The sequence below is a fragment of the Patiria miniata genome, unplaced genomic scaffold (genome assembly GCF_015706575.1).
Source record: "Patiria miniata isolate m_02_andy unplaced genomic scaffold, ASM1570657v1 HiC_scaffold_24, whole genome shotgun sequence".
NCBI lineage: Eukaryota > Metazoa > Echinodermata > Asteroidea > Valvatida > Asterinidae > Patiria > Patiria miniata.
The window spans coordinates 2,163,659-2,189,245 of NW_024037063.1; the positions used below are offsets into that span (position 1 = coordinate 2,163,659).

The 25,587-nt window shown below is 39.0% G+C and overlaps 2 protein-coding genes across 2 annotated transcripts; both read right to left on the minus strand.

The window, feature by feature from the left end:
- Window positions 1–1,029: 1,029 nt before the first annotated feature.
- LOC119732499 lies at window positions 1,030–11,063 on the minus strand. Its single transcript, XM_038206024.1, has 5 exons — window positions 10,822–11,063; window positions 7,628–8,329; window positions 7,193–7,295; window positions 2,991–3,102; window positions 1,030–2,233 (listed from the first exon to the last, which is right to left on the minus strand). Exons 1-5 carry the CDS (start codon window positions 10,898–10,900, stop codon window positions 1,763–1,765), a joined length of 1,467 nt encoding a protein of 488 aa, XP_038061952.1. The 5' UTR covers window positions 10,901–11,063; the 3' UTR covers window positions 1,030–1,762.
- A 748-nt stretch (window positions 11,064–11,811) lies between these two features.
- LOC119732477 (gelsolin-like protein 2) lies at window positions 11,812–25,352 on the minus strand. The gene is made up of 11 exons (XM_038206005.1): window positions 25,196–25,352; window positions 19,686–19,870; window positions 18,933–19,028; window positions 18,374–18,439; window positions 17,576–17,703; window positions 17,307–17,415; window positions 16,116–16,226; window positions 15,477–15,646; window positions 15,085–15,163; window positions 14,207–14,302; window positions 11,812–13,673 (listed from the first exon to the last, which is right to left on the minus strand). Exons 2-11 carry the CDS (start codon window positions 19,830–19,832, stop codon window positions 13,581–13,583), a joined length of 1,095 nt encoding a protein of 364 aa, XP_038061933.1. The 5' UTR covers window positions 19,833–19,870; window positions 25,196–25,352; the 3' UTR covers window positions 11,812–13,580.
- Between the last annotated feature and the right edge of the window lie 235 nt (window positions 25,353–25,587).

Consider the following 25,587-nt stretch of genomic DNA (forward strand, 5'->3'; position numbering starts at 1 on the left):
TTACAATTATCTGTCCAACATACATGTATATCTTTGGTTTTTGAGTTTATATTTTGTATTTAAACAAGTAGGTAAAACTGACCAGCAGTAAAACAAGTTGTAGCCTTCAAACCAGCCACTACAATTGGTTTCAATTGTGAATGTTTTTTTTATCTCAGATTAGTCTCATTTGCAGTTGTTTAAAAAAAATATGCTAAATATCAGCCAATTTATGCAGCAAAATGGAATGGAAATGAACAAAACATCTTGAAAAAAATAGCATTTAGGAGTCCAGATTTAAAGGGCTAAGACTTTAAATTTCTACATTTGTATTTCTATTACGTCCCTCTTACACTTTCACCGAAAAGTTGGAATGTAAAATTCATCTATCAAACATAAATTTGAAAAATCAAGAAATTTCAATGGCCATCGCCTTTATTTCCTGAGGTAACTTAACTTTAAATTTATATTCAACATTTAACACTTAAAGGTAATATACAACATTTGCTTTTGCTGCAATTTTCAAATTTGGATGGATTTGGGTTCAGTATTTTATAGCAAATATTGTTACACTGACTTGTTCAAAGTTTTGTGTTCTTAGATGCTGGAAAAACCACACAAAAATGCTGTTCTTGTAGTCTGGCCCTGACTGTACTTCAGATGAAATGGAGCAATTTATCTATAGACGTTGGGGAATTGTCAGGTCAGGGAACCAGACTCACTGGCCTGTACCCGTTCACGAATGGGTAACTGATGGCAAACAGAATGTGGACTAACTAAATTTGGTAAATTGGGGGCAGTATTTGCCAAAAAAAATCAGTTTTTTCCAATGATGGTCGGCTGACCATCATTGGAAATTTGATACAAGAATTCCACTTTTCTTGAAAATGACAGTACACCAGGCGCCATGATTTCACGGGATGCTTGAGACTATTATTCACTTACAAACAAGTTAGGTATTTCATAATAATTTGGTAGTTTCGTTTTTTCGATATTTGCGAATGTTGTATATTGCCTTTAACAAGTGATTAATTTAAGACTGAAATTCATAACACAAAAAAGCACAAAACTATTTAAACACAATATTCAAGTTGACTAAATATAGAATCACAACTTATACTTTATTAAATTTTGAAACAAAACAAATTCACTTAATAACTCACCAAATTACAGAATACAATTAGATAGATTGGGGTTTAAACACCATACACAATGTCCAGCCGAGAAGGAATACCACACAGAAGTTAACCAATTGTCCATAACGGGGTAAAATGTTTCACTCTAAAAAAAAAAAAAAAAAAAAAATTAAGTTGTCCAATCTAGTACTTTGACTTTGGAAAAAAACAGGAGTGATCTAACATTTCTCACTGCATCTGATTCAATATATTTATTTCATTTTTTTTTTTTTTTTTTTTTTTTGGTTTTATATAACAACTGTGTTTTATTTATTTTTTCAATGTAAAATATAAGGAGATTGAGCAATATTGTTTTCGTCATTCATTTCAGAATAGGAATTCAAAATATTATCAAGACAACACAATAGTACCGTTTGGGTTTTTTGAAACCACATCAATGGAATGTTAGCTATCGTTGCGAGAATATCATTAAAAAAACATCTATCAAGTTTTTAATCAACTTATACCGGTAGGTACTAAAACATACATTAACATATTTGCACCGATGCTTAACAATAGCACAAACCAAGACTCTAAACTGTGCAGAAATATATAAATATGACCTGCTTAATAGAAAACATATAAAATTGAAACAAACCATTTTTGTGCTAGCACGCAATTGGATTTGCGATAATCATATCACCATCATCCATGTTTGAACTCACCATCGGGAAACTCTCAACACTAGGGGGCGCTGTTGCGGTTCCATTACTCCCGTCCTTTCTGCTGGCGTTACCACCCTGCTCGTTGGCGTTTGTATCCATGGCGACGCTCGTGGCCGTATTTGAATATACCAGATCGCTCGTTATCCTATGCCTCTTTTCAGCAGAACTAGGGTTTTCTATTTCGGCGTTAAGCGAGACGGAGGTTTTCAAGTGACCGACTTCGATGGCGTGGTCGGGACGGGGAGAGTGCGCGACGGTAAACAGGTTCTGCTCGACGAAACCGCCGGGTTCTTGCTGGTATACGTTGGGTGTGGCGTGTTGTAGGGGGCGGGGACGGGCATCGACGCTTGCCGGGTGTGGAGGCAGGTCCTCTAGTGTATAGGGTTGCTGCTTGGCTCCAAGTGACTCTCCATTCTAAAAGTCAAGAAACACCACAATTTTCTTAGACGGTTGGACAAAATAGGCCTGAGACACTATGACTTTAACTTTACATGTGCACTTTCTGATAGGAGCTTGGTGGCTCTGGTCTGCACCTGGTTCCATAGGAAAGCACACAATGTAAACAAAAGGTGACAACATTCTCAGGCATGCAACTTTTCCTCAGATCCGCTGATTTCCTCGTTTTTTACTTCTCATGAATGCCATTTACAAATTGAAAAACACTGTACAAAATCTTGTGTGGTTGGGAATTTCCTTTTTTTTCAGTAAAGTCCCAGTTGCATGCCTACATTCTGACTGGATTGGATGTGAACCTGCAACCTCCATAATATCGTACCCAGGCATGCAACCTGGAAGAAACAAAAAAACGAGGAAACTCCAATCTTTACAAGACTTTGTACAGTGTTTTTCAATTTTTAGTGGCATATGTGTGAAGTGAAAAACGAGGAAATCAGCTGATCCGAGGAAAAGTTGCATGTCTGCGTACCACTGCTCTACCAATAGCATCATGACACATGGCTCACGATTAGCTTCCCATGACAAAAAAAAATTGAAAATTTGGGGAACCTCCAATATGGGGCTGAATGGCTCAGTTGATAGAGCGCTGGTACAGTATTCTGAAGGTTCCGGGTTCAAATCCTCAATTTATTTGTTCAGCTTACATATAAATTATATGCGCTTGAGTTGAAGAGTCCAGAAATCATCACTTTGACCATGATTTTCAATTTCTCACCGTGTTTGTGACCGTCGGGCCCTGAGGCAAATCGCTGAACGCCGGGTTTGTATAGAATGCACCCTCCCTGGGCTTGCGGCGACGACTGCCGAACGGTTTGCCAAAGGCTTTTCTGAAAAGAAAAGAGAAAAAAAAAACGTTCAATATTGAGTTTTGCCCTTCACCAACGTAATTTACAGCACCCTATGCATATTCCATCTTGTGAAATATGAACATCCAAAATCATTTTTTGGACCTACAACTGTCAAAAATCATCACACAAAAAAAATGCTGAGAATCATGATGATGAGCTGTGCTGCATATTTGGTGCACTAAGGCCCAGGGGGCAGACGGATTTTACTGAACCATTTATAAGTTATTGGACCTACAACTGTCAAAAATCATCAATCAAAAGAAACTGCCTATAACTATATGTTGATGAGCTGTGCTGCATATTTGGTGCACCGCAATAAGGCCCAGGGGTAGACGAATTCTACTGAACCATTTAGGAATAGAGGTTAACAGAAAAGGGCCTGTAGAACAGCTGAATCAGAATTTATTTACATTATGTCTGCTGGTCTGACACTGTGACAACTTTTGCTGTTTATTTTGCCAGAAGCTGAACATTTTTCAAAGCCATTCGCTCTGCATCACAGGCAACCAAGACTGGATGGAATGACCACATTTTGCACTTTCAAAGTGTTATTAAATTGGCCCAAATTCACGGCGCTGTTACCACACATTTCTGCCGACAGAGCCTCTGTCTGGTTCACAGGCAGCTAGCATGGCCATGTCTAAGAGCGTGCTAACTTCACAGGCAGAATTGCAAATAGTGATGCAACAATAGACATCTCCATGTGCATATTTTTGCTACATGTATTTCAAAAAAACTTTGAGATTAGCATTTTTTGGGGGGTAGAGAAAGCACAACTTTTTCTTCAATCTATGAATGCAGTACAATGACATACATATTTGTTCCAGGCCTCAACTTATATCTCCATGATTTAACCCTAACCCCCTAGGGTGTGTGAAAAAAAAAATAAAATTGGGAGGATTCAGGACTGGTTATCGGCTGGGGTTCCTGCAGATCCTGCCCCTTTAGGACAATAACATTCCCTGACTTTTTCAAAGATTTTGCCATGAGCAAATTATGAAAATCCATGACCTAGTTAATCAAAATGCAGATCAAAACTGCACACACACAAAAATTCAAGGGCTAAAACTTTTGAAATCAAAATGCTTGTAGCAGCCAAATTTGTCGCATTTTGTCAGGTTTTAAAAACAAATCAGATTTCCAATGCTTTGTCATTTTCAGAAATTTTCCTTACTTTTCCAGACCTGGAAATTGAAAACAAAATTCCATGACTTTTCCATGACTCTTTCAGATTTTTATAAATTTCCCTGACTTTTTCAGACTTGCAAATTGAAAACAAAATTCCATGACTTTTCCATGACTCCTGTCATTTTTACAAATTTCCATGACTTTTCCAGACCTGGGAATTGAAAACTAAATTCCATGACTTTTCCATGACTCTTTGTCATTTTTACAACTTTCCATGATTTTTCCAGACCTGGAAATTGAAAACAAAATTCCATGACTTTTCCATGACTCTTTCAGATTTTTGTAAATTTCCATGATTTTTCCAGACCTGGAAATTGAAAACGAAACTCCATGACTTTTCCATGACTCTTGTCATTCTTACAAATTTCCATGATTTTTCCAGACCTGGAAATTGAAAACAAAATTCCATGACTTTTCCATGACTTCTGTCATTTTTACAAATTTCCATGACTTTTCCAGACCTGGAAAATTGAAAACAAAATTCCATGACTTTTCCATGACTCCTGTCATTTTTGCAAATTTCCATGATTTTTCCCGACAAATTGAAAATAAAATTCCAGGACTTTTCCAGAGTGTATTCCCGGCCTCGGAGACCCTGCTTAAGGGAGCTGTACAACAGATGCATAGTCAATCAACAGAAAATCAAGGTGCCATTTTTGCAGGCGTCAGTCAGTCCCTAGGCTATACAAAGCATGACATTATTAACTGTCACCCCTTTTGCTAAACAAACCTTTTCTGTGCGTGACAAAATTGGGTGCACAATTATTCCCAACACTTGACTTGGTCATACGACTGCTAAATTATGAAAGAACACATCGTAAAAAACCACTGCTATAGAAAAAAAAAAAATCTAGCTAACACACTAGAAGCCCTATAAAAGAGGGATAAAAGTCCATTTTCCACAAGAAAAAAGGCTGACGTACTGCGTGATGGATGACAGGCTATAAATAGCAACATGTTATTGCCACAGCTGTTATTTGCTTTTGATGTATACATGCACAGAAAAGCACTTGTAAATCTTGAAAAGTAAGAGCGTACATGTACATGTACATATCCACACATAAACAGTTTCATGTATGTAACTTTAGGTTTCTCCATAAATGTAATGGGTATTTATAAAAGTGCACGAATTCACAATTATTGGTGCTCAAGGCGCTACATCATTATTAGGCCAAAAAAAAAAATATTCGGTCTCTGATCAGACCAAATTTCCAGAATTGACGCGGCCATGGGCTTTTTTTTTTTCTCTTCAAGCTTGGATTGTACAGACAAGGTGGGTACTATTTTGCTTTTTGTTGTCCTCATGTACATTGGTGTCCTCCATAATTTGCCTTGGTGCTTTCGATCATTTGCCTTGGTGCAATTTCCCATTCCTTGGTGCTCTTTGGTAAAAAAAAATTGAGGAGGTGCGGAAATAGAGGGCGCTGTTGGAGCTACCGCGGAACATTTTAGAGAAAAAAAAAGATCGACGCGCATGATTAAAATCGACGCGCGTGCTGACCAGAGACCGACTTATTTTTTTTTTTGGCTTTACCCTGCTCATTGGGCTAATGAAAAATTTCAAAGTCTATCTCAGTTCCCTGGGGAGTATACAGCTCGATGCTGCCATTTTGGCGCAAAGCAGCTTAAATCAACTACAATAACCATCTTTGCCCTCACAGGTACCCATTTACTCCTACAAAATGTAGGTGGGGAGAAGCAATGAGTGACAAAGTGCCTTGCATAAGGGCACACGCACCATAGCCGTAGGCTGGACTCGAACCCACAACCTGCAGAATTACCCGCAGACCACGAATTCAATGCTTCAGACCACGAGGCCACGGCACTCTAATTATAAATATTGTTTACAGGAATTCAGTGTTTTAGACTAAGAAGAACACACTAACCCAATTTCACGCACCAAAAATAGCACGCAGTTGATGGATTTTTTTATTTTTTTTATTTTGCTGCGTCTCGACCAGACAAGTTGGCACATTCAGTAGAAACCCAGACATTATAAAAACACGACAGAATGACTGGAAGGGATCGAGACAGTCAGTTCAGAAATGATTTCAAAAGATTTCTTCTCCTCTTACACAGACAGCCAAAGCCCAAACAATTACGCGGTCTCGGGCGTGTAATAAAATTTGCCATACAGTCAGACAGCACTTGAAATCTCCCCCAGCACTGGCTTAACTGTAGCATTTACAAATTCCATACATAAAATACTGTGTACTAGGCAGCCTGATGTTGTAGCGTGACATTTTGTATGCATTATCTGTTTACAATATGCAATAAAAATGGTACATATTTTTGCATAACACTTCACAGAAATGGCACACTGGAAAAGGTGGATACAATGAACAGGTGGATACAATGAATAGGTGGACACAATGAACAGGTGAATACAACGAACAGGTGGGTACAATGAACAGGAGGCGACATTAGGCACTGGGTAAACAGGCAGATACACTGAACAGGACACATTCAATAATCAGTTGATAACTAGTGAACAGGTGGATCAAAAATGAACAGGTTGATACACTGAATAATTATGTGAATACAATTGAACAGGTGGATGCAATGAACAGGTGGATACAATATGAACAGGTTGGTACAAGGACAGGTTGATATGATCGACTTGAGGCCACAATTGACAGTTGACCACAATAGACAGATGGCCACAATGGAAAGATGACCACAATCACAGGTGGCTACAATGAACAGGTGGACACAATGAACAAGTGGATACAATGAACAGGTGGACACAATGAACAGGTGGACACAATGAACAAGTGGATACAATGAACAGGTGAATACAATGAACAGGTGGATACCATGAACAGGACATTCATGATGACATGCTCTATATCTTTCTTTCTTTTTTAAATATGGTTTATACCTGAAGAATGCACAACTGATAAGAAGCACCACAATTCCTGCACAGGACAGCACACTGAGTACAATTCCTAAAGTTGGTACAGCGCTTGAATTTTTGGAACCACCTGAAAATATAAAAAATAAATAAATATAGCTGATGTCTTTCGCTTAATCAATGCGATTCATGGCAATAACAAGAAGACAAGTTAAGTCTAGTAAGGGCGGTTTCAGAGCGCCCATTGATTCAGAGGTCTGTTCATGGTCTACACATGGGCCATACTTAGCCCATTCATTGGCTTAGCTGGGTAATCCTATACAATAGCACTGCTCATTTCACAAGACATTGAGTCAGTCAGTCAGGTACCAAGAAGATTATAGGCTGGCCCTCTGTGACCAGGAAATATCTCGTTGAACTGAGTTGTCTCATGAAAAACACAACTGTCTTACTCTTACGTACCTTGAGAGTTCCTGTCTGTTCTCACAGCCTTGTCAATACTGTCAGTCATCTTGTGACCTCCTTTGCTCTCAGTTGACCTTTGCCCTACGACCTCTGAAGTAAAGTAATAATTAAACAAAGTACTGTTTGCTGGTTTCCTGCCCTCATCCTCCTCAGTTTTATTCTCTTTATTCGGATTGGACGTTGTGGTCGTCGGTTGCCTTGGTGATGGAGTAAAAAACAAAGTTTCCGATGTGGAGACGGAATTTGGCATACTTGAAGAGTTGGTAGATTTCATTTGTGAAGTTGCATCAAAAACTAAAGTTGCGTCCTCGTTTTGTTCACTCGTCGCTTGTGGGTAAGGAGTGTTTAATCCGACGCAAACACTCGAATCGGATGAATTTGGCATGGCCTCGCAGTCGATGCCATCCAGCAGGTCCGGGTAAAATCCAAACCAAAAACCGCAGTTTGAAACGGCGCCCTCGCACAGGGAGCGGCACGGCGGAAGCAGCCTTCCATCGGCGGTGCACTGCGGGAAGGCAGCCGCGCACAAGAAGAGCTGTGAGTTGTCATAGCAACCGATCCTTATCAATGTTTGGAAGGCGCTACCGAGATGTGGCGGGATTTGGTCGCGTGATGCGTGCCCGAGACTGTTGGGGAAACCGGTCTGGGAGTAGGGAAGGGCGGAACACACCTCAAGCGGAATCTCCTCGCATGTTGTACCTCGGGAAAAAAAAACATTGCGAAAGGAAGAATTTGTAAACTTATTGTTTAAATGGATAGCATCACATTTTAAGGGGATAGTTGGTGCATCTTGGTTTCCAATTACATGCATGACGGATATTTTTTTTCGTGACATCAGCACAAAGTTGAATACACTTTTGGGTGTGAGTTCCTTTTCTCTATAGTCTTCTCTGCACAAATGCCTATCATTTGATCAGCAGGACCAATTCCATGAAGAGAAAAGCATTTTTCCTAAAATCACTAACCTCGCGTTCTTTTTCAAGAAATTTGTGCAAGTAATTTGCTGTTTGTTCTTTGCTAGCTTTTTTTCTACGTGGATATATATATTTTGTCAAACACAGCAGAATTACAAATGTTGCTTGCACAATCCATCGAGGAAGAAAGACAAACATCCAACTTGATTCAAAATTTGTAAACGCCCATGTAGGCACATTTTTTTAATCCTAATTTAAAAAAATTGAAAATTTTAATATACACGTACAACTAGAAATATATTTTGTAATCAGCTCAGTTTATTTCTCCACAGAGCCATAAGCTCTAATTGCATTACAGTCATCGATTTCAAGGTTCAGAAAGTTCCATTCAACAAATTAGGATTTTTGTTTTTCCAATTCGGACAGGAAAAAGCGAAAGAGGCAACTAGGCCCTGTAGCCCCAGCCAATTTGGTTCCATAAATAAACGGTTGACCAACAGATTCAATAACTGGAGTCTTTTAAAGGTCACATACCAGTGACGAAATAACGTGTAAAGAAAAAACGGAAAGAAAATACTGAAAAGTAGCATACGACACGGGCACTATGCTTTCACTGTAGTTGATAGCTATTTTTATTGATGACCCTGATAGCTTTCCAATTGCACCCCATCCAATTCTTAATTTTTAACGGAATAAAATTTGTTTTAATTTGTCTGTTCATGTACATGTTTGTCTATTCTACAAATGACACAAAGAACCCCAGAGGCTAATTATTGAGGACATTTTCACAAATACTGCTATATTTTCATCCCTTTTTGGGTTATTGTTTATATCTCACTTTGTTTGCAGGTCCTTCGGTTAGCTTTGGGCATTAAATTAAATAATTATATTTGAGAAAAAATAATAAATAATAAATTTGATTCACGATAAAATAATGTGGCAGTGAACAGTTTGCTACATGGACACTGCCAATTGTAACATTTAAAAAAAAATTTAACAAACATTTTTCAAAATGAAATATACGTCCAATGTCACTTGAAAAAAAAATCACAGCCATAAAAATGCTGTGAATTAATCCTTCAAATAATCTTGTGGATCAACGTCACATTATAGCATAGTAGAGCATATAATTCTAAACGTTACACATGTATACATCTTACAATCCAATAATTATTGATGTTCAGTGCCTGTCCAAACAATCCAAGCGCATCTTTCCGTGAATTTCAGGAAAGACTGCAGGACACGTTCGTAATTTTTTTTCTCTCAAGGATTACTTATTTTCCAGTTGCAGATGAATTTTGATGACTACTGGTTGGGACGGAACGTGATCAGAGCGCGCTGGAAAGTAGAAGAGCGGAAGTTACAGCAAATCAATCAGGGGATAGACAGTGAAGGCCGCCTTATTAAATCCAAGTTCTTTACTGCAGAAATATATCCATGGCAGTCTTGACAGATATTGCATCATGACGCCAAGATTGTGGGCACTTCAGATTAAACTTAAAGGAGACATTTTGACCACAATATGCCCTTCTGGGCTCAAAAATACATGTTTTCTCCCGAAATAATAGTGCAATGTAAGATGAAAGAAGAATATGTTCACACTGGTAACCATACCTTCAAAAATATTTGTAAAGCTGGTAAACTAAAAACAAATTACTGATATTTTGTACAAAATTAAAAGAAGACATAGTCTGTTTGACCGGATTAAGGGTGTGGCAAAGGGGGGGGGGGGGGGCAATCCCCCCACCAGCCCCACCCAAACAAACCCCACCCCCACCCAGAAATTTTTTTTTAGAAGCAATCAGAAAAACATTAAAGTCGCCTCATCCAGCCGCGGCAATTACATTTAGTATTTTATAATTTACAAACAACCCCTTCGATGTTTTTGTAATGTAGGCCTATATCTCTTAGTCTTAAGAACACACAGTACTTGAATGTACAACAAGTACATGTATATAAAGTTAACCTTAAGTTATATTTTTAAGTTCAACATAATGATTGGCATTTAAATTTGTCTAACCCCGAAATCTCCATTCTTAAAAACTCAATAACAAACGGCTTCATTGACCAATGGAGGAATAATTGTTGACCTCGCACACTATTCATCAAACAACTCTCTTAATTTGATCATCCATATAGTTTACCCGAGCAACAAGTAGGCTACGACCGATTGAGTAGCACCCACCAGGATTACACGCTTGACAAAGCGCCGTTGAAAGCGTCTCAACCACCCACAAACCCCCTGCCGACAACACGCTCGAAAAATCACAAACTTACCCGTCGCAAGTGTCGCACATTCCGCGAGAATTACCACCACAACAATCCTCAATGCGACCTCCAGTCGTCTGCTTTTCATCTTGGCGAGGATGCAAAGCCAGTTGTGAATAAAACTACGAGCTGAATTTTGGGTGAAATCCGTCAAAACTCAGACCACTTTTGCTCATCGATGAACGGAACCTTACGGCTGCTGAGAATGAGCTGAGCATGTCGCATACGTGCGCCGCGGCGTAAATCTAGGGGGCGGTACACCGTACCAGGCCTCACAGATTATTTTCAGGTGCAGGCCCACCATAAATTATATGAGCCTCACTCAATACATATAGTTTTTATTCGATTATTCAAAATGTCATAATTTATCCCGGCATTGTTGACCTCATACTTCATCTTAAATGTAACTTTTTTTTAGGGAATGTACTATGCTGGCGTCATTTCCAGAGGTGGCTGGGGCATATGGGCATCCGATTGGGGGGGGGGGGGGGGGGGGGGGGGGAGGGATCATAATCGTTTGTCCCCCGCCCCTTCCCCTTTTTTTCGTCCCCGAATACAAATTGTAGCCTATACTTGATTCTATAGCTCAGAATAGCCGATTCAATTGCTCCAAACTCGAAAATGATGTTTATGAGCAAAATATTATGATTTTTTGTTCAATAAAATTTGGTTAACTTTTGGTCAGAAATTGCCTCAGATCGCACCACAGAGCATCTAGAATCCGTGGCCCTTTTAAGCGGGCCTCGAAAACCATGAGCGCACCATACGCTAACTATGGGCACACCATACCCTAACCATGGGCACATCAGGCCCCATAACTATCGGCCACCAGTTGCGGCGAGATGACAAACACAGCCACCAACCCTGCGATTAATTTGCCCAAAGGGTACAAAATGTATTAGCTTTATTGCCCATAATTATGGTTTAATGGAAGTCGATTTTGAAAAGTAAAATGCCCAAACTCGTGGAACAAAATTAACATGAAGAGCCACAAACACCTGCAATATGCCTTCACCTGTTTATTGTTAATCAAAATAATGCTAGGAGAAATATTTTAAATCACCAAACAAATACATATAAATTCATTACTCGTGAGATAAATTCATTGCGCGAGGAAAAAAAAAACAGCTCATATATGTAATTGCTTGTATTCTTTGCACAAATTAGTCTTGCTTAATTCAATTTTTAAAATGACTTAAAAAATTAGTTCTTTTAAGGATTTGTTTTTTTAATCCAAGTACAGATAAGCGTCATGAAAATAAAAACAATGAGACATTTTCATATGCAATTTGTTCTACGTATTTGTCAAAGTCTTGCTTTCTGCTTTTTAGTAATTGTTTTTTTTTTTTTACAAACATGATCAAACACTTGCTTTTAAGTTGCCATTTGCCAGCTTTGGCTGGGACGTTAGAAAACTAACTTGTGATGATATGATGAAAATTACACGTGTTCATTACTATAAATCTACAAATTTGCATAATTATTAAATATTCATGAACAGAGAGGCACTTCCTGATTGGTTGAATGACTGTTGATCAATGGTTTATCTCTGTTTCACTTAATACTCGATCTTGATTAAAAAAATATAGATAAAATCTGATTTTATTAAAAATTAAAAATAGACTGCCAATCACCTATGTAATTCTAAAAGTAAAACTAAAAAATACAAGGAAACCACTGTAAAAAGAAGAAAAGCATGTACATGTATTATCTGTTAATATAAAAAAAAGTCCTTACTTTTCCGAAATAAAGGAATGCTTTGTTTGTTCTTGTTATCTTAAATGTAAACAAAATACTATAGAGAAACAGAAAAAATGGAATGCTAAGTTTATGAATGTATCAAACGACTACTGTAGACGACCAACCAGTTGGAATAAATTCCAAGTATAAATTCTCAGCAAAATATTTGTAAAAATAAAGCCAATACCTTGTTTCTGCACTTTCAATTAGAAAAATGTTTGGGTAATAAATCATTATTTTTTTCTCTTTTACTCAATCTGTGATCTAGATCTAAGGCTGCATACAAATGTGGCATAAACAATACGGCATATGAAATGTATCTACCCTGGCTCTTATCTCAAGCCTTATGAGAAGAAGTTATTTTTATTTTTGACATTAATAGGAAGTATAATTCAAAGATGCAATTCCCGTGATATTTTGGAATTTCACCCGGGAAAATAGATTTGTTTTTCAATTGCTATTTTCTTGGTGATATAAAAGTTATTCATAAAAATGATTCACTAGTGACTGAATTATTTCTTTACAAAATTTAAAATGTTTGCGGCCTAAAATAAAATTCGGCTCTCGCTGGGTGGGTTCGTTGGTGCACTTTAATGAAAGCCCTTTTTCAGAGGGAGTGCAGATGCCATAAATCGAAGGTAAAAAAATAGTTTTCTTCTTCGAGTCCAAACATACAAATTGAAATTTCATTATGATGAAAAAAATTTTGTTTGAAGAGATGGGACATGCATCCTTAACACCACTGAAAGCAATTTCAACATTTTTAGGAAAATAAAAGCGAAAATGATATCACAGTACAAAAAAGGGACAACACAATTTACTGTTTAGTTGTCAAAGCCTATGCTTGCACCGACATGAGATATGACCACTACATAATCTACCTAACACATGCACGTTTTAAAACACTTCTTTACACATACTTCTAAAATTACTGCTGCACCTATCGAGTAAAAAACATTTATTCCCCGCTTGCAAATTGTTTCAAGTCCAAGAAGTCTTGAAGACGGGAATGACGAGTCCTGCCCACCTTATTGCATGAGTTGGTTAAATGCAGCGGCCTCCTTGCCCTCGCCATAAACGGTGATGGGGATGAGTGGGTGTTTGGTCTTCATCAAATAACTCTGCGGTCAGAAAAAAAAACAAAAACAAGCACAAGCCTAGTCAAGTAAAGCGCACAATATTCCATTGAATTGATTCAGAATGCCGGCTATTCACTGGAAGTCTTTTTCATGCATCTGGTCCGCACAATGGGTCAGATTTTCTAGCCACTTCATCGGTGTTATGGGGTAACCCTATACAATAGCACTGCCCAGGGGTAACCCTATACGATAGCACTGCCCAGCTCTCAGCTTGACCAGTTTACAACCAGTCTAAGTCGCAGGGGACAGTCAGTCAGTCGGTGAGTCAGAATAGGTTTTAGTTGTACCACTGTTCGTTGGTTGCATTTATAGGCCAACTGCAAAACTCCAGTTTTGTTTCAGCTTCGTCTCGGACTAGAAACCTTATTCAAGCAGAAGTACTCTAGGATTTGATGCCACGAAGCTGAATATGTTATGAGCTACGGTCTCCCAGGGATTAAAGTCTCGCAGAGCTAAAGCTGGAGGCAATGCCTTGGTTTCACAAACACCTCAAAGCGACAACGGACAGGACTTACGTGGGCATAGGGCAGGCCGTTCTTCTTCTCATCCGGACTGGCTCCCTTGCCTACCCAAACGAACAGTTCCTTTCCAGTATCCACCAAGAACACATCCTAAATACGGAGCAGAGAAACATAAATTTAAGCCAAAAAAACATAACCGTAAACAAAAACAAGAAAGAAGACGCGGAAGCAAGAATGGATACCTTAATGCACCCCTTTCAGATTTACGTTTTCAATCGAGAATCAGATCCCAGGGCCCGTTACCGTCACAAGAACAGTTTTTGTTTCTACAAAGAAAGTACCGTGGCGGCTCAACGAGGGGATTAAGGGGGTTAGCAACCCCCCCCCCCCCTTTTTTTTGGGCTAAACAAAAATAGGAAAAACATGCAGAAACATCCCCATCTTGGCAACTAAACCCCCTCTTGATCCCAAAAATGTTTTTTTTTTGGGGTGGACAGACTATTTTGACGTTGGTGGCACCATTTACAACCCTATTATACTACTCGAAAATAGGCCACATACATATCACCACGGTCAAATTGTGGGCCCAAAACTAGACTTGATGGCAAGTCGTTAGACTATAGTGGTTTATGTCCGTCATCAGCGCAAGAATCCGCATACCGGCCATGCCACCGCCGTTCACGCAACGTGAGCGCTACAACCAGTCATGCAAAAGTCATGTACAGTACATGTACGATGTACATACACGTACACCGCGCGGCATGGTCAGTCCGTGTCTAACGACTTGACTAACACGTTTTCAAGCGAATATTCATATATGCAGCCACTGCAATGCATATGCATGTATTTCCAATACTGGTCGTATTGGCAAAAATTACATTTGATGCAACGATTACACTTTTTGTTGAATTTTCCAATAGTTGCCACCATACCTTGGATTCCAAGAAGCTTCTGGCCAGCTTGCCCTCAGACACAAGGGTTGTCTCCAAGGAGCCAGTCTCGTCGGACACGCTTCATTTAGTGGGAGGAAAAAGAGGAATTAATTTAAGCCTGCAACTATTATTCCGTAATTCCACAGATCAACTGTTTCATTAATGACAAAAAACAAAATGTAGCCCTGGATGTAGTTGGGTCCATCACAGGTTTTAATACCGGAGTCTTGCAAAGTGTAATATCCACTGGGCTGAAACTTCAACAGGTTAGGTTTTGAACGTTCTTCTTTGGCTTTTGAGTGGTGTTATTATTGGAAACGAACATATGCCTTTACGGGCGTCGGTGGATCTGCAAGTATTGTTTAAAAAAAAAAAGTGCTGTATTTTTTTACCGGAAGATGGAAGGTGGGAAGCTTGAGTCTGTCTCCTCCTCTTTCTCGACTGGCTTGTCGGGCAGCTTTTCGTAGAAACGATGGTTGGTCGAAATGCCGCTCTCATCCAGCGATTCCACCTGGGGCTTCCCGCTACGCTCGGACTTCAATGCCTGCAGGTACTGAACTGCCTGTATACGCCAAGTTTACGTCCAAGATTATTAGTCCAAAGGGGGAGGAGAGGAGAGGTTGGGGGGGGGGGGGGCGGCAGGCACTTACATTGTAATTGATGCATGAAAAAGACCAAAGTTCTGAAGCAATGAATCAAGATAAGCAAAATGGACTGAAGACATTTTTCAGGGCTCTTAAGACAATTGGGGGGGGGGGGGGGTGGGGGGGGGTGTGGATTTAAGCTATCCCAACCACTCTCCTTGCGCATTTACATGTTCCTTACCAAATATTAACCTGAAACATAACGTCATGCTTTGTTTACTTTGTTTACTTGTTTGTGACATCGTTGTATAATTCAGGTCTGTACATGTGGTTGACAAAATCGATAGTTATTCTGCCACTGACAAGGTGGTTCTAATACGTAAAATACACGGTGACATTTTTTTTCGCATTTGGATAATCACGCTAACGTTCCGTGGCTGAACGGACCTTGAATTTCTCATCCTTGTTAGCAGAACTGCCATTCCACTGGAAAATTTCCAATCCCAGATCCAGGATAAAGACGTCAGAGGAATCAAGGGACTGCCTGGACAGAGCCACCTGATAATCAAACAAACAAATACACATTGAAATTATTAATATTGCTAAACGTAAGGCCAAGTAAATAAAATCAACCAGTTTTTCACCCCTGCTTACCGACTTCCTTTTATCTTTTTAATTTTTTTTTTTAATCAGACATTTGCAATACATTTTTGGGGTTTCTGTTGTTTCCAGTAAAATGTTAAGTATGTATCCAAGTTTGAAATCTGTTAGACAGTTCGACGGCTCCTTGGGACACAAAGGTGACGGCTCCTTTGGACATCAGCAAAAGAATCGAGAAGATGGAAAAAATCCATCCACTATCTTGAAAAATCACCCATCTTGGGAGGGGGAAAAAAGAGCGGTCTCCGTCCTGTTTAAAAAAAGCCAAACGAGAAACTAGTTTGTTTTATACTTGGCCTAATTCTGAGCCCATTAATATTGCTAAACGTAAGGCCAAGTAAATAAAATCAACCAGTTTTTCACCCCTGCTTACCGACTTCCTTTTATCTTTTTAATTTTTTTTTTAATCAGACATTTGCAATACATTTTTGGGGTTTCTGTTGTTTCCAGTAAAATGTTAAGTATGTATCCAAGTTTGAAATCTGTTAGACAGTTCGACGGCTCCTTGGGACACAAAGGTGACGGCTCCTTTGGACATCAGCAAAAGAATCGAGAAGATGGAAAAAATCCATCCACTATCTTGAAAAATCACCCATCTTGGGAGGGGGAAAAAAGAGCGGTCTCCGTCCTGTTTAAAAAAAGCCAAACGAGAAACTAGTTTGTTTTATACTTGGCCTAATTCTGAGCCCATTTGGAACGTAATGGTCCAATGGTTACAGTGTCTGGCTTGTGTACAATGGTGGCTAGTTTTAGCTTGGTATTTGTGTTCTTGGGCAAGACACTTTACTGCAATAGCCTCTTTCCAACCTGGAGTACTAATGGGAACTTGTAAGACTGCAATATTGTTTTAATAAATGGTATCAGGGCCTGATGAACAGTGGTAATAATAAATTGTGCTGTGCTTTAAGAGCACTCAATATTAACCACGTAACGTTTTTTTTGAAAAGTATTTTGAATATTTGTTTTTTTATAGCTTACTTCTTTCACTTGAATGTTCTTCCTCGTCCCGTGGAAATGGAGCAGACGTGGTTGGTACTCTGTCGGCTTGACTTTGCGGAAACCGGTGTCCGCACCTCCCTCCAATAGGCTGGAAATCACACAAAGACGTATTTCAAAATGGTTTACCCATTGATTTATTTACTGATTCATTGTGGAGCTGTTGCAATGCGGAAACTCAATAACGAATACGTCATGTCCGTCTATATACCCCAAAAATGGCATCATGACGGCGCCCGGCCCTCACTCACCTCAAGCTGGGGAAGTAGCTCTTGAACAGGTCTGACTCGTGATCCATGACCTCACGGTGCTGAATCGGCTTATCGTCAAGAAGCGTGTCCAACTCGACGGTCTTGTAAGCGGCCGTTCCATATTCATCCTGAAAAGACAATCATAAATGCTATACAAGGGCAGATCCACGGGGAGGGGGCGGAGAGAGAGGGGGATAGCTGGGGAGGGGGGAACTGGGGTGGCTAACAACCCCAACCACCCTTTCCCCGATTCATCTGCATGTCTCTTTTTCGTAACTGACTCCAGGGACTGAAATCTGTCACAATTTTACAAAGCCCTGGGAAGATGGACATTTGAACATGGCACCGGACTAAACTGTGCACTGAATCCATGCCTGCATGAAGTCCGGCGTAATGTAAGCAAGTCTCTGGTTGGATCACATTGGGTGTTCAATCCATGCCTGAAGTCTCAAGTAATGTAAGCAAGTCTCTGATTGGATCCAATTGGGAACTGAATCCATGCCTGAAGTCTCCAGTAATGTAAGCAAGTCTCTGATTGGATCCAATTGGGAACTGAATCCATGCCTGAAGTCTCAAGTAATGTAAGTAAGTCTCTGATTGGATCCAATTGGGAACTGAATCCATGCCTGAAGTTCTAAGCGAGTCTTTGATTGGATCAAAGTGGGCACTGATGAATCCATGCCTGAAGTCCCAAGTAAAATGTAAGCAAGTCTCTGATTGGACCAAATTGGGTGTTGAATCCATGCCTGAAGTCTCCAGTAATGCAAGCAAGTCTCTGATTGGTACAAAGCGGCTTACCTGGGTGGAGTACTGACCAATCCAGAAGTGAACATCATAGTTAAGTTCTTCACTGTCTTCTTCCTTCTGCATGTTTAACAAAACAAAAAAACATAAGCCTGTCAATTGTAAACAGACTACTTAAAAAAAAAAATAACCAGGTCATGAAGGTTTTCAATATTTACTTTAACATTAATTAATCAAATGGTTAATTATAGCAAGTTGGAGGGGGAGGAGGGATTTGAGGGCGAAGTCAAACTGGGAGTTGAGGGGCAAGGAAAAATTTGAAGTTTTTTTTTTCAATTCTAAAGGAGGTACTGCTTGTTTTTAGACTTGTGCTCCTAAGTAAAACTGTTGAGATATATAAAAGAATTTCCGCTCTATTCGGTACATTTGTTAATTGGGACCTTCTCTCACGAAACCCGGACAAAATTCCTGAGAACCTCGGGAATTTGAAAATGCCAAACTGGAGAGAAAAGAAAAAGTCAACTTTGTCTGGGGGTTTTTTTTGGGGGGGGGGAGGGGTTAAGGAGTCCCCACCCACCCTCTAGATCTGTCACTACATGTGATTGAAACTTACGTAGGTGTTGAGAAGGATGTAGGAGTCTCCATTGTAGAACTTTCCGTAATCCTCCTTAGGCCAAGCTTTCACCTTGAACTTCACAATGCGCCAAATCTGAAAGCAGAAATATCACAAGTCAAATCACAAGTTCATTTCGAATAGCACATGTATTTCACTGGACAAATTCTTTCACGAGTCTAGTCCCAAGCAACAGGGGATGAACAGTAACAAAAAAAAATGCCTTTTTTTAACAGTTCATTTGAACAGCTTGGTGACTTGACTCAAGACTGAAGGACTAGTGATGGACATGTGATGGACTTGTGACGGGCATGTGATGGACATGGACTTGTGATGGACTTGTGTGGACTTGTGACGGACTTGTGATGGATTGTGATGGACTTGTGATGGACTTGCTGTGACGGACATGTGACGGACTTGTGACGGACATGTGATGGACTTGTGATGGACATGTGATGGACATGTGATAGACTTGTGATGCATGGTGAGGAGTCGTGAATGACTCGTGATGGACATGTGATGGACTTGTTTTAGACTTGTGATATGGACTTGTGATGGACATGTGATGGGCATGTGACGGACTTGTGATCGAGAACTTTTGGGGACAGTAACAGTTTTAAAAAGCTAATGTATTCAAGATTTTTGTTTAAAGTCTTACTATACAGTACGGCTGCCTCAGAAAATCCTGTTGCTTTAAGAAAAAAAAAAAAAAAAAAAAAAAAGTAAGAGAAATACCCATGTTAGAATAAGTACCTGCATGCCAACTTTCTCGCCAGCTCCTTTCCAGGCAGCCTCCGTCTCAGCCGAAGCCTTCTTGACCGACTTCTCTGTATCCGAGCCGAAGAGGGCCAGGTTCGAATCCTTCCAGTCGTACTTCTTGGCTTTGACCATTCCGCTCATCTTGATGCTTTAGAGAGCAAGTCTCGGAATTAAAAAATCTGCAAAGTTGAAAAGGCAAATTAGAAAGAAATTAATTTCAGTGTCAAAAAATGGAACGCAAAATATGAACATGCATTTGGGTAAATTGTTTTGTATTTACTCAAATTTACACTTTAAACGAAAAAGCACTCCTAGCTTTGTGCCCATATATCAAAAAAGGCTATATATAGGCACGTTCTCCTCCACCCACCTCTTCATTCAATTGCCCACACAAGCGGGACTAATGAAAAACACATTGCAGTCTCATGAAATTGAAACTATGTTATGATCGGCATGTTTATGTTTGGCCAAAAAAAAATAAAAAATTACTTCTGCTTCCGTTTCCCCTTCCTGCCCCGACCCTATTTTTATTTTGAGAAAAATAAGGGAAAAAACACCCAAAATCAACAATTATACCTTCTACCCTAGACTACACGCAGATGCCTCAATATGATCGTACACAAATAAAAAAAATTGCCAAAACAAAGAAAGAAATTCCCTACCTACCTATCCTATTTTCGAATGCCATGTAATCGGAAGCAGAATATTGTTTTTTTGGCCTTATAGGATGTGCTGCCTATGCTTTAACAGTGAACAGAAACTACAGCTTATCAAGAAAAAAAACACTGTTGAGTGACAATCATTACAGCTTGGTAATACTAAACTCAAAATGCGGTTTGAAAGCAAATGTTTCAGTTTCAAAAATATTTTGCACTTTAAAAAAGTGTATATATATACACCCACTGCTGAGTCTATACAGATATTTCCTGATGCAGCCTGAATCTTCATGCAATACTGCTGAGCTGAATCGTCAAATGCATGAATGCTCCCACACAAAAGGCTTAGAACTTCACTACTAAATTTGGACTTCCGTGAAGTTAGAATAACAACACACAGTCTTTTTGTTCAGTGAAAAAAAACCCAGTTATTGCAAACAGGCCCTTGATGGTCCCTTGAAACAATTTCTTTTCAGATATTCGTGGCCCTGTGATCCATTATTGTACAGATTTTTTGTTCAAAGCTTTTTTGCCAAAAGTGAATGTCCATAGTGCAAGTCCAAATCAACCAAGTTGCCATCACCTGCTGTGTGCACAAATAACACAGTACATGTACATGTAGTAGTACTTTTTGTTTGTTAGTGTGGGGCTTTTCCTTTAATCTATTACATGTGCACTGAAAATTCATCATAGAGTAAACACAGCTATCTCCTTTCAACCCATATGCAATAAGTTATCTAAACAATGTCCTAATAAAGGACTGTAAGCTAGGATGTGTGTACATTTGTATTTTCCTCAGAGTACAACGTTCATGTGCCAGCAACAATTGCCGTGGTCCTCTTGAACCTTGTCCCAAGTAGTTTCCTCGTGTCGACTTTGCCTGTCAATCACTAGTACATGCACATTATGTATGTAACACATGGAATAGGTCCGATCTACTTCAGGTTTGATTAAAAAACTATTTGTGCAGTAGGGTTGTACTGAATATTCCGAACATTTGATCATCCAGGGAATGATATCTCAAGAAGATGAAAATTAGCATCTTTTAAAACTTTCAATTATTAGCTAGTCAGCTATTCCCCCCCCCCCCCAAAAAAAATTGATTAGATACATGATGTTCTTAATATTTTATTATTATATCTCATCATCAATTTTGAACAAACGCAAACAAATCCCAATCAGCGGCCCATGCATTGAATTCCCGACCAGCTTAAGCTGGCGAATTGTAAAACTTGATCAGTGCGTTTCAAAATCAACTTTGAATAATTACAAAATTATTCAAACAAATGCACAGCTTTTTTGCACAGATATTTTCATAAATTGTACGATAGGTGCCATTATGACTATCAACCCTTTTCAAGTTTAAGTCCAAAGTACCATTTGGATTCTGTTAAGCCAATCTGTGTCCTGAATTTTTGTTCAAGCGTGGACTTTTGTGGGGCTGTGAAAAGGATACTCTCTATCGGCTCTTTTAGCACTAACAGGATAACAATATTTGAGTGCTGAATATTATTGGACTCAAGCAAAATTGATATTAGCACAAATGAAGAACACATCTATACTGACCATCAGGCAAAATACGTAAATTTTTAGTGCCATTAATGAAGACTATAATAAAAGTTTGCATAAAGAAATTTTATGAGGAATATTTATTATTTTCCATAAATTTATAACCTTTTTGATGACTTATAACCAAATGCCACGTACATGTAACCGTATCATGCATTTATGAATAAAATATCTTTTACTGCACTAGTTATTGTTACTGGTAGCTTGCTCGATCAGATTCGACACAAGTTTGAAGAAATTTTGATTTAGATTCTGTGTAACCTTAGACGTAAACTACATGTTCTATTGTAAAATTTGGGTAAAACTCAAAACTTTCATTGTATTGTTCTTTATCAAAATTCATTATGAATGTAACAATTTTTTGAATGCATTGTGCAATAAAGGGATAGATATATCACTGAAATGGAATACTAATTATTTCACTTTTGAATTTCAAAAAATATGTTTTGCATCCATTTTATTTTAACAGTAAACATTACTCATACATCTTCGTGGGCCACTGTGGAGGTGTTTATAAGTGTTTATACATGTATGTTTATAATGTTTATAAATGTTAATAAAGAACGCACAAAAGGTTTGGTCATGCTTATTGAAGTGAAATAAAAGGCAGTGTAGGCATGAAAGTGGGAAGTCACAAATAAATAAACTGCAAGCTTTCAAACTTTGTGCAGTATTTTTCCATTTTCAATGACGCACACAGGAAGTGAAAAATGAGGAAATCAGCTGAACCCAGGAAAAGTTGCCTTCCTTCCTCAGATGAAGGAATTCAATCAAACCACCAAGAAAAGACAATGAATATTTTTGGTCAGTTTTTTTCCAGCTCCATGGTCTCCGTGAAGAATATTCATGAAAAACATCTGGCCATAAAAACTGGAATATTAATATTCCTTTTCCGTCTTATCTGGAGAGATTTATCAATGGACTTGATACTGATAGCGATGTATTTTGACCTTTGGAATGTGAAGCATGTAGTTGCCTGGCAATGGATGGGGGCTTAATACTGGCAAAATTGATAAATGTTTAATACTGTACAGTAGCGCTGACAAGGAAGTCGGCCATTTTTCATTTGAAAAATCACTAAATGACACAATGTAAGAAAAAGATTGCAAAAAAAAAACATAACTACATGTATGCACACTGCACTAAATGTGGAAATGGGTGAACTTTTCTTAGACAGTTAGTCATTTGATTATAAAACAAAAATTCAATAAAATTTTTACAGTTTTGCTTTAAAACCCCAAGAATCCTCCAAAGTCCCGATGGCACATTTTTTTTGTACAGCAAGTATGACAACTAAAGCAGTGTTCATCAGACCAGTTACCACTGCAAAAATTTCTGAACAAAAGATTCATGGTTCATGGCACACGTTGAACAGATATAAAATCCAGCCGCAGTGTTTAATGCCTGCTTGACTAAAATTTAAACTTAATGTACCGTATATCCTGGAAAATATTAATCTTTATCATTGCTATAAACATTGCACTCAAAACAATGCAAAAAAACGGCTGTGCCATGCACTAAATTCTGAGTTTCATTGAATTGGTAGGGGAAAATTAATTATAAAACTGGAACAACTTTCCATCAAATTAGGTCTAAACAATTGACACACGTATCGCAACAACACACGGGCAATTTTGCACAATGGCAACAAACAGTGCACTCTGTGGAACAGGCCAGGGAAAAGAGGCTTTTTTTGCTCTCTTCCCACAATACTTTGACTTGTCATGCATTGTGCAAATTCACTCAAGCAGAATTTGGATGGGAAAGAAAACTTGCAGCCTGACGCTTCTTTGGCGGTTGTGTACAAAGTCAATGGAGAGTCAAGAATTGTTTTGTTCTTTTAATGTCCTTTAATGTTCTCCCTGTTTGTGACAGTTCCTACGTTGGAGAAACAGGGAGAACATTAAAGGAGAGATTGAAAGAACACGAACGAGCTCTTAGACTGAACAATCCATCTCTTTCAGCAGTTGCAGAACACGCCCTTAATACTGGACACAGCATTGGATGGGACAATGCCCACACTATCGACTTTGAAACACATTTCTGGCCAAGAAAGGTGAAAGAATCCATCTGGATCAAAATGATTAATCCCTCACTGAATAGGGACTCTGGTTACTCATTATCACCTATCTACGCTCCAGTGATCTCGGGACAACAGACAGCAAGAAACTGAGTACACAATCACTTGGCTTGAGAAAGTCCACAGGAGTGGATGAAAGCTTGCCCACTATTCACTAATTTTTAGGTTGGTACTTGGTAGAAAGCTTAGTTAAACTACATGTACATGTTATGATCACCCCAACCAATGAAAGTTTTCTGTATTAAAACTGGAAATGTTTCTCAGTCCCAGATTAATGTCTTATCATCATTTTTTGCAATGACTGACCTTCATTGAGATGATACATGAAGAAAAAAATCAGCACCAGGTTGTAACATTCTGGTGTAGGCCCCCTACATGAACTTGAGGAAATCACAAACTTTTTATAACTAGTCAGTTGTGTCGGTCCCCCCAAAAAGCAAAACTTTTTGTTAAAACAATCTGAAGAAAGTCCCATCATGGCTATTGTTTATTCGCAGTGGCTATTGTTACGGCAGCCGTAACGCATTTCCCATTTTCTATCGTTACGGTAGACTGCAACCTGGCAACTTTTATAAAAAAAACATGACAAGAAAATATAAAATTAGAAGGAAAAAAGTGAATTTGAACTTTATGAAATTCGGACTTTATTTCCCTTTTAAAAAAAATCCTCCAAAGCCTCAGGTTAGAAAAGGAAAAAAATTCGAGTGCAAAACTGAGATTCGAACCCGCAACCTCGCGGTGCAAAATCCTACCCTCTATCGGCTGAGCTGGCGCACTGCTCGATAAAACGTGGAGAAACAAATAATTATATACCCGCGTGCGTATCAAAAAAATATCGTAGAGGGCGCTAAACAACGAGTGCCGTAACGATAGCCACTTCGTTGTTTATTCGCCTTTAAAAAAAAATAGAAAGCTCAAAAACAGGCCTAGGCTAACAAGTAACAGTATTACAATACGTATCATGGATTGTATGTGGTAAAATACAATGCGTGATATCGGTAGTTCAATTCCGAATTCCATGCACATCCACTGCAGGTGGCGTATCCGCTCTACAAAAATCATTGTGCACCAAAAACGTTTGGCAGATGACTGGCCAAAACTTGCAAAAAGGTCAAGCCCAAACCGACATAAATACCCAAACCAGGTCAATACTAGTTGTCGCAAAGAAAAGTTTCAGTCGTTTCACTGAGCTCGCTTACCTGTTGAAGAGTGAAGAACAGCAACAAGTTTACGACTTGAGAATTCGGCAGGAACTTATCAGCAGAAATACCAGACGGCGAGAATGCTGCTTGTCAAGTGATCCGTGCCGTACGTGCATGCAACAACCACTGCACTAGCACTGCACTGCACGCTGAACGTCCTTTTTTTGTACTGTGCACTTCCGTATTAAATCCCAGATGTGACCTTTCACCTGTAGACTTGACTCAAGGCAAAACAGATTCAACGGAACAGGATATCGTGCGTTTGAACATGACCATTTCGTCTCATTTCGGGCGCAAAGCGTTCGATCGCATTGAAAAAAGACTAATGAGTGTTTACACACGTCTACCGCGCATAGCAAATAAGCCGGCCAACGCCCCACACTTTTTTT